This window comes from Pithys albifrons, chromosome 7 (assembly GCF_047495875.1).
Source record: "Pithys albifrons albifrons isolate INPA30051 chromosome 7, PitAlb_v1, whole genome shotgun sequence".
Taxonomy (NCBI): Eukaryota; Metazoa; Chordata; class Aves; order Passeriformes; family Thamnophilidae; genus Pithys; species Pithys albifrons.
The window spans coordinates 56,424,734-56,434,164 of record NC_092464.1 but is presented as its reverse complement, the minus strand read 5'-3'; the positions used below and the strand labels follow the sequence as shown (position 1 = coordinate 56,434,164).

General features: G+C 52.5%; 1 protein-coding gene across 1 annotated transcript in view; it reads right to left on the bottom strand.

Annotated features, from left to right (window-relative positions):
- Positions 1 to 9,431, bottom strand: part of LOC139673817 (zinc finger protein 850-like) — a 584,874-nt gene continuing 575,443 nt past the window's right edge. Inside the window, exon 7 of the mRNA XM_071559638.1 lies at positions 1 to 1,234. Coding sequence (XP_071415739.1) covers positions 814 to 1,234 — 421 coding nt within the window. The 3' untranslated portion in view covers positions 1 to 813. The remainder of the gene's footprint in view (positions 1,235 to 9,431) is intronic.

Genomic DNA, 9,431 nt, shown 5'->3' with positions numbered 1-9,431 from the left:
TCAATCAAAATTATTTACTACACAATATAAATGCTAAACCTACCAGCAGTATAGTGTGAGACAGGACAGTGCACCATCCTAGAGCAACTGATGAAGCAATTCTACTAAAGCTATCACAAAAGAAAGAATTATTAAGTAGAGATTAATGGAATTCACCCAGCCCAAGGGACCTGGGGAGATCTCTGCTCTCAGCCTCGAGGAGTGACCTTGGTGGGGGTTCCCACCCTAAGGGAGGAATCTCCACACACACACCCCAAGAAGGGATATGTTGGAAAAACCTGCCCCTGTGAAAGGGGATTGGACCTTTAGAGTATAAAGGAATTGACTGACAGCCATTTGACTCCTGGGGTTGCCTCACCATCAGGATGTTAATCTGGGGTTGAAACCAGAGTGGAGTCCCCTCAGCCAACCACTGATACATTTGCAAACAGGGCATTGTTTGCTTGGACATTCCAATGAGGGATGTCCTGCCACAGGCCTAAAGCCATCAAATCCCCTCATCCCACAGGATTTTCAAGGTCAGCTCTGTGTCCTGATGGATGTTCCTCCCACTCTGTTCACCCAGGTGCCTACAGGGAACCAGGAGGATGAGGAGACCACCAGGCAGGTGTTTTCCCAATGTGAGTCACCAGGAATGTTGGTCACCAAGACTCTACCCTAAGTGGGTCACCAGGTCTTTACCCAACATGGGTTACCAAGTCTGTGCTCAATGTGGGTCACTGTGGATCATTCAACATTGGTACTCCAATGGGTGATGGAGCTGGACCAGCAGACGAAGCTGTTCCCGCAGTTTGGGCACTCTGAGGGCTTCCCTTATTGGTGGGTCCGTTGGTGTTTGGTCAAGACAGAGCTCCGGGTGAAGCTCTTCCCACATTCCTCACACCTGTAAGGCCTCTCCCCGCTGTGGGTGCTCCAGTGGGTGACGAGATGGGAGTTTTGTTTGAATCTCTTTCTGCAGTGGGTGCAGCAGAAGGGCCTCTCCTCTGTGTGTGTGCGCTGATGTGAGAAGAGTTGTGAGATGGTCCTAAAATTCTTCCCGCACTCCGAACACTCGTACGGACGTTCCCCGGTGTGGATCCTTTGATGGCGGATCAGCTCAGAGGTGCAGCTGCAGCCCTTCCCACATTCCCCACACTTGTAGGCCCATTCCCCAGTGTGGATCATTTGGTGGCGGATCAGGCTGTAGCTCTGGCTGAAGTTCTTCCCACATTCCAAGCACTTGTAGCGCTTCTCCCTTGAGTGATGTCGCTGCTGCATCACTGGGTCAGAGCACCTGCTCAAGCCACGGCCATCTTTGAGGCACTGGGTTGGTTTTTCCTCCGCAGAGCACACAGGTCTAGTTTTGGAGATTCTCCTGCTGGCAGATCTTCGTGGATTTTCCTCCCCACTCACTTCCTGGTCTGTGAAGCCGTTCAAAACAGCCTCTGCCAGCAGGTTTTGCCGGGGGGAATTGTCCTCTGTGCTCTCCGTGCTCAGCTCAGGGCCTGGGGCAGGAAGGAACAAGGACAGGCAGGGCATTTGCCTCCAGCCCACAGGGAAGGCAAAGGACATCCCCCCAAACCCGGCCCCGGCAGGACGGCGTCGGCAGCGGGGTTGTCCTGCAGCCGGGGCCATGCTGGGCTGGAAGATGCAGCACAAGGGAGGGGCAAAGGGGCACTGACTTCCTCCTCACCTGCCTGGGGGTTCCGGGGCACCTTCCTCTTTCTCGCAGCCTCTTCCTCCATCCCGACAAGCTTTGGGAAGGAGAAATCCTGGTTTGGGGGCAAAAATAAGGTTGGGGGATCCTCCTGCCCAAGTCCATCTCTGGAATCCACCAAGCAGCTTGTGCCCTTAAAACCCTCCAAAACAGTTAAGATTAAGTAAAAAAAAAAAATTCTCTCTCAGGAGTTTCCTCTCTCTGGTCTCTTTACTTTGGGGTTCTGGGGGTCTCCCCTGTCTTGGCCGCTGGGGGTCCCACGTCAATTGAGGATTCCCCCTCTCTGGGGTCCCTGCCCTCTCCAGGCTGCCGGGGGTCCTGGGAATCAAAGGGGTCCCTCCTCTCTGGTCTCCCCACTTTGGGTTTCTTGGGGTCCCTCCTCTCTGGGGTCCCCCAGTTTGGGGTCCCCCCTCCCCAGGATGCCAGGGGTCCTGAGGGTGCCCCATTTCCGGGATCTCCTTTTTGGGATCCCATGGGGGATCCCGGAGATGGGAGTCAGGGCATAGGGGACCTCTGGCACCCTCGGCATTCCTAATTGGGACCCTGGAGAGGGGGAATCCCAGAAGCCCAAAGGGGTCAGATCACAGAGTGGGGACCCCTGGCATTCCCGGGATCTCCAGCAGCCTGGAAAAGGCAGAACCCCAGAGAGGGGCCCCCAAAACACAAGGCACCCCCAACAGCCTGGACAGGGGGGACCCCGAGAACCCCAAAGTGGAGAGACCAGAGAGAGCAAATTTGGAGGTGAATTTTGGTGCTTTGAATTCCTTTGGTCTTAATCTGCATATTTTGGAGGGGGTTTTGGCCAAATCTTGATGGTTTGGGGTTTTAGGGGATCTGTGCCAAGCACCTCCATTTGGGGGGATGGGAGGATCCCAGGATTTTCCAGCATCCAGAGATGCTCCCGAAGCAAAGCCCCTTTGAGGGTGACTCCCTTTGTTCCCCACACTGAGGTCACTCCTCACTCACTCACACCGTTCCCTTTTTCAAGAAAATCATCCCCAATTTTTCCCTTTCAACTTGCAGAAAAAAAAAACAAATAAACCCCATTTTCCAGTTTTTTCAGGCTGCCCACGTGTCTCACTCAGCTTCAGTTCTCTCTCTTTCAGCTGTCACTTCCAGATCCCAGTTTGGGGCTCCTGAGGTGTTTTAGGGGCCTCTTGGGGCAGTTTGGGGGGCCTGGGACAGAGTTTGGGGGGGTCCTATAGTTGTTTTGGAGGGTCTGACGGCAGTTTGGAGGTCCAGAAGTACTTTGGAGGGCCAGGGAAGGGTTTGGGGGGTCCTGGGGTGGTATGGGGGGGTCTGAGAGCAGTGTGAGGGTCTTGAGAAAGGTTTGGGGGACCCAGAGATGGTTTTGGGGGATCTGGGAGCAGTATGAGGGTTCTGGGAGGGGGTTTAGGGGGATCCTGGCCTAGTTTGGGGAGTTTTGGAAGTAGTTTGAGGGCCTTGGGGCAGTTTGGAGATACTGGGAGAGAATTTAGGAGGAGTTTGAGGTAGTTTGGGAGTCTTGGGGCAGTTTGGAGAGGTCTGGGTGGGGGTCTGGGGGGAGGTTGAGGGAATTTGGCAGGTCTGGTTGCTTCAGAAAGGGATTTTGGCGGGTCCTGCGGTGGTTTGGGGGGGTCTGGGAGGAAATACAGCACAGCCTGAGGGTAGTTCGGTGGGTTCTGGGCAGTTTAGACGCTCTGAAAGAGGTTGGGGGGGGGGTCTAGGAGGGGGTTTAGGGGGTCTCTGAGGCGTTTGGGGGGGGCCGAAGTGTTTCAAATGCTCCAGAGCGTTCAGAATGCGATTTGGGTCATCCTGGGGGGCCGAGGCAGTTTGGGAGGTTCCAGGTGGGCGGTTTGGGGGTCTCAGGGATTTTTTTGGGTGATTTTGGGGGATCCCGAAGCGGATCGCGGGGTGGGGGGAGGGGCTTACCCGGCTCCTTCACCGTCACGGCCAACACGGTCCCGGGGGGGTCCCGCGGGTCTGTGGGGGGTGGGTGGGTCGTGAGGGATCCCCAAAGCCCGCCCCGAGTCCCCGAATATTTCCTAAATGTTCCCAATTATCTTCCAAACCTCCCTATGGCACCGCCATTGCTCACCTCTCCCGGCAGCGCCGTCGAGTCCCGCCCTCCGTCTGCGCCGCCTCTGATTGGGCGCTGCGCCTGCCCGTCATCGCCTGCAGCCAATCAGCGTTCAGGAATGCAGCGGGCGGTGACGGGACATGGCGTATGCGCCATTTTGACCCTGTCCCGCAGTACATCTCCCGTCATGCACCGCGGCCCGCTCTGGCCAATCACAGGCGGGACTACAACTCCCGCCCCCCCCCCCCCCCACGCCCAATCGGGTCGGTCCCACCCCCATTGCAGCCCCCCAAGTGTCCCCCGGACCCCAAACTGCCCCAGAAGGGCCCCAGGACTCCCAAGTGCTCCCCCAATACCCACTCAGGACCCCCAAATCACCTCCCTGGACCCCCAAGTGACCCCCAAGTTCCTCCGGGTCTTAGAAGTGACCACTAAAACCCTCTTTGGACCCCCAGATTCTGTTCCTGGACACTCGAGTGACCCCCCAAGGGGTCCCCTCGGACACCCAAGTTCTTTCCCAGTGCCCCATAAATGCCCCTCAGACCCCAATGGGACCCCCAAGTGCCCCCCAAGTTCCTTCCAGGCCCCCAAATCCACCCCAACCTCCCCAAAGCCCCCAAGCCCCCCCTTCCCATGGGCCCTTCCCGGGATTTGGGGCTCCAAAGGAACACTTGGGGGCCAGGGGGGATTTGGGGGCACTTGGGGGGCTGGTGAGTTGGGGAAGGGATTTTGTGTGGAATTGAGGGAATTTAGAGTGGAATTCAGTGGATTTGAGGTGAAATTAGGAGAGGTTGGGTGGAATTAAAGGGATTTGGGATGGAATTAAATAATCATAGAATCATAGAATCATAGAATTGATTGGGTTGGAAAAGACCTCCAAGATCATCGAGTCCAACCCTTGGTCCAACTCTAGTCCATTTACTAGATCATGGCACTCAGCGCCACGTCCAATCTGTGTTTAAAAATCTCTAGGGATGGTGAATCCACCACCTCTTCAGGCAGCCCATTCCAATGCCTGATTACTCTCTCTGTAAAAAATTTTATTCTGATATCCAACTTAAATTTCCCCTGGCAGAGCTTAAGCCCGTGCCCCCTTGTCCTATTGCTGAGTGCCTGGGAGAAGAGACCAACCCCCACCTGGCTATAACTTCCTCTCAGGTAGTTATAGACAGTGATGAGGTCACCTCTGAGCCTCCTCTTCTCCAGGCTAAACAATCCCAGCTCCCTCAGCCTCTCCCCACAGCACTTGTGCTCCAGTCCCTTCACCAGCCTTGTTGCTCTTCTCTGGACCCGCTCCACACCTCAATATCCTTTCTGAACTGAGGGGCCCAGAACTGAACACAGTACTCAAGGTGTGGCCTCACCAACGCAGAGTACAGGGGAAGGATCATTGCCCTGGTCCTGCTGGTCATGCTATTTTTGAAACAGGACAGGATCCCATTGGCCTTCTTGGCCACCTGGACACACTGTTGGCTCATGTTGAGCTTCCTGTCAATTAGTACTCCAAGGTCCCTTTCTGCCTGGCTGCTCTCCAGCCACTCTGTGCCCAGCCTGGAGCGCTGCAGGGGGTTGTTGTGGCCAAAGTGCAGGACCCGGCACTTGTGAAATTAAGGGGATTTCTGTGGAACCTTCAGGATTTGGGATGAAATACTTGGGATTGTAAGAGGGATCAAGGTATTTTTGAGTGGAGGTCAGAGATTTGGGGTTGAATTAGGGATATGTTGGGTAGAAATAAGGAAATTTTGCATGTAGTAAAGAAGATTTGAGGTGGAAATAAAGAGAATTGAGAAATTTTGGGTGAAATTAAAGTAATTTTTGGTGAAATATATGGGATTGGGGAGGTTATAGATGGAATTAAGGGAACTCTGGGCAAAAATAATGGAGATCTTCAGGAAAATTAAGTGGATTTGGGGGTAAAGGAGAGGAGTTTTATGTGGAATTAATAGAATTTTGGGTGGAAGACACGGGAGATTTGGGGCAAAATCAGCAGGACTTTGATGGGTTTATAGAGATATGAGTTGGAATTAAAGCAACTTGGAGTAGAATGGTATGAGGGGAAAATCAGGGTATCTTTCGGTGGAATTAAAGGAATTTTGAGGGTAATTATGGGATTTTGAGTGGAATCGTGGGGATTTGGGGTAAAACTGGGGGGATTTGAGGTGAAAGTCCGAGGAGTGTGTTTGTTTTCAATGGTGAAACTTATGAGTTTCAGATTGCTGCAAAAATAGAGGAAAAATCCCTCTTGCCTGTGTTCAGCCAGTTCTCAGAGCAAAGCAGGTCCCAGCTGACTAATGAGAGACATGATGGGGCTGGGGAGGTGTGGAGCAAGGTTGTCCACACTGTCAGACCTCAAGGGATTGCTCTCCAATTAGTCCAAACCTTTTCAGGAGGGAACCTTGGTCAACATCAATCAGAGAATGCTGCGGTCACCTCTTCTCTAAAAAGAAAAGTAATTATCCAAATCATTTAAAATAGAAATGCACATTTGTTAGAAGCTCTTTGAAATCTTTCTTCAAAACTGTATTAGGGAAATTACTTAATTAACTCTCCTTGATTAGAGGACAAACTCAGAAAGAGCCATGATCTGTTAGGTCTTGCTTTATCTTAACAAGCCCCATGGTGCATTTGGTGCTGAGCCCTTGAGCCTCAGGTACTGAGAGGAGATTGCACAAACCTTTCCACAAGTCAAAGCCAGAAGAAAATCACAAAGTATCTCAAACCACTAACGGGTCCCACTGAGGGCCATTCCCAATACAGGCTCTTCACTGACTGGTAGGAGGAGATAATTGGAAGCCTTGATTGAACAAACCTCTCATAGACTCAGTTTCAAAAGGAAAGGGAAAGTATCTTAATAAATGTTGAGTCCTTTGAAGCATTAACAAGCCTCACCTTGGGCTGTTACTGACAAAGCCTCTCAAGGGACTAATTAAAGCAGATCATTGCAGGCCGTGATTTCACAAACCTCTCACAGAATGGGTGTCAAAAAGAAATACCTCAATAAGTTTTGAGTACCTTGAAGCATTAATGAGCCCCACTGAGTTTTGTTCCTAAGACTCTCAAGGGACTTGTTACAGCTGATAATTAGAGGCCATGATTGCACAAACCTCTCACAGACTCCAAGTCAAAAGCAAAACTCAAAGTACTTGGAAAAACCTGCAGTCCCTTGAAACTTTAAGGAGCCCCCCCCAGGGGCCAATCCTGACAAAGCCTCCCCAGGGACTCATCCCAGCAGATCCTTGGAGGCCACGACTACAGGGAGGCAAAGGCTCTGGGCAGCAGCTCAGGTGCTGAGCAAAGCCTGGCTTGGCTGGAGGCAGCAGAAAGGCCCAGCCCTGACCCCCAGCCTGGGGAAGGCACATCCTGTCCCTCACACCTTGCTCAGGGCTCTGCTGGGGGCACTGGCATGGGGGGTGATGCTGAGGGCAGGACAAGGGGTGACAGTGCCCAGCCTTCCTGGGGCTGTGCCAGGAGGTCACGAGGCCCCAGAGCCTCAGCACAGCAGGTCTGCTCACAGCCCTTGGTAGCACAGACGATGCTGTGCCTGAGGGGACAAAGACTTGGGATCTCTTGCACTTCTGGCCCAGTCATTTGATGTCCCTCTGGGAAGGAAGAAACCACCTCTCAGAGGTGGGTGACAAACCAGTGCTGGGAATGGTCATTGGGAGGGGCTGGTCTGTGATGGATGTCCTGGGACACCTTGAGATGAAATCAAGGCCAGTCTGGGCCACTCTCCATGGGAGGCTTTTCCCACTCTTCCCTCTAAACTCACCTCAGTCTCTAACACAGACAGCTCCTGGCAACCCCCTGCCACTCTAGAGATCCAGAGGGTTCTGCACTCCTGTGCCCTGATGCCATCAGTGTGCACTGGCCACCAGTGTCTACTAAAGCTTTACACCTCTGTGGATCTTCTGTGCCAGGCCATCGAATCCACACAGTGCAGTGTGCCTGGTCAGCCCTTTCCTCCTGTTGGACAAAGGCAGGGACCCTCTATTCCTGTTCTTGGCCAGAGTATTCACTGTCTGACCTCTGTGATACCAGACCAGAAGTCCCATCACCAGGATCAAAAGTGTTGATTTTAGTCCTTTTATGCCTGGGAGATTTCTGATTGTCTTCTTGTGTCCCTGCAGCAACTACATGGACATCCTTCTTGGCTGACCCCTTCTCCACAGCTCTCTTCCCTCTCAGTTCACCTCCATGGGCTCCCAGCTCAAAGGTGGGTTCACCATCCCACTTCCTCATGTCTCCCTCTGGTCACGCAGGAAGAACCAGAGATCACCACATGGCCTGTGCTTGGGACTCCCTTTCCCTCTGGCTGGGGCATGAGAGGACTGATCTCCTGGGCTGCCCCTGAGAGCTGAGCTGCTGGGCCATGGGGATGAGGAAGTGCCCAGAGTTTCTTCTACATTTCAGAGCCAGGAGGATGCCACCTCTAGAGGTGGTGTATCCCCCTGGAGGGAACACAGTGCTGCCAGGCTTTTGGAATGTGATGCAGGGGTGCTTTGAACCACCCTCCTCCCCATGCCCATTGTGCAAGGAACATCCTATAGATCTTTAGGGCTGTTATCACCTCTTAGATTACTACAGGTGATTCCCAGCACTGCTAATTCTCTCAAGTACTGGATACCTTTGTCTGCAGTGCTCCACTTCCCTGAAGAGTTCACAAGGTATCCCTTCAATGGATCTCTTGCCCTCACTCTGGAGAAGAGGCATCTCCAGAGACTGCAAATTTCTCCTTATTTTCCAACTCCTCTTTCAATTTTCCCTTCTCTAGCAAGGGATCCCAGTTTTTGGGCTACATGACCTTCCAATTGCTCACTATCAGCCCTCTTATCATGGCATCAAAGCAGCCAGGAAGGGATCCACTCACCTGGCTGGCAGCTGGAATCTTTTCACAAGTCCTGATGTTCTAATGAGCTCAGGGATTGGGTAACTTTGGTTTCCTCTTAGATTTGTCTCACTCCTTGACATTTCTTTGCAGTAGAACTGGCTTCTTGATCTTCCCCCTCCTCTCCTGATTCTCCTTCTTCTTCTTCTTCTTCCTCCCTTACTAATCGATGACTCAGACCTGTCACTCACCGTACCCATCTTTTTCTTTTCACTTCTGGGGCAATTACTGTAGTTGTGATTTGAGTCTGTGTTTCAGCCACAGTGTCCTCCAATGCAGTTTGGGTCCCTGCCTCCCCTACAGTCCTCTGAGGGTACTCAACTGTGGCTCTACAGGCTCAGACCAGGCCCCAGGACAGGGTGAGAAGCTGCTGGTTTTCACTGGGGCAGGCAGGGCACCTTCCATCAGGTGACGGGTCAGTTGGCCAGGGTGGATTATCTGTTGAGGTGTGAAGTCCCAGATGATGGGAGGTGATACTTGCCCCAGGAACCTGCCCAAATTCTCCCACACCACCTGCCACTCAGGATCTGGATGCCTCAGGACAGATTTCGATATATTATCACCTAAAGTTTGTTTTCTCTTACACCAGGAAGACACACCAGAATCCACAAACCCCACAGTGTGCCAACAGTATTAGTTAATATTATTACCAGTATCAAACAGCTCACATAAGGATGAGCAAAGACCATGGGAGACTTCATTATAAAGCCATTCACATCAATCTCAGGCAGACAGGGAGGGTGAATTCCTCCATCATCCCCAGAAGATGCTCCCCCAGCAGGACAAGGCCA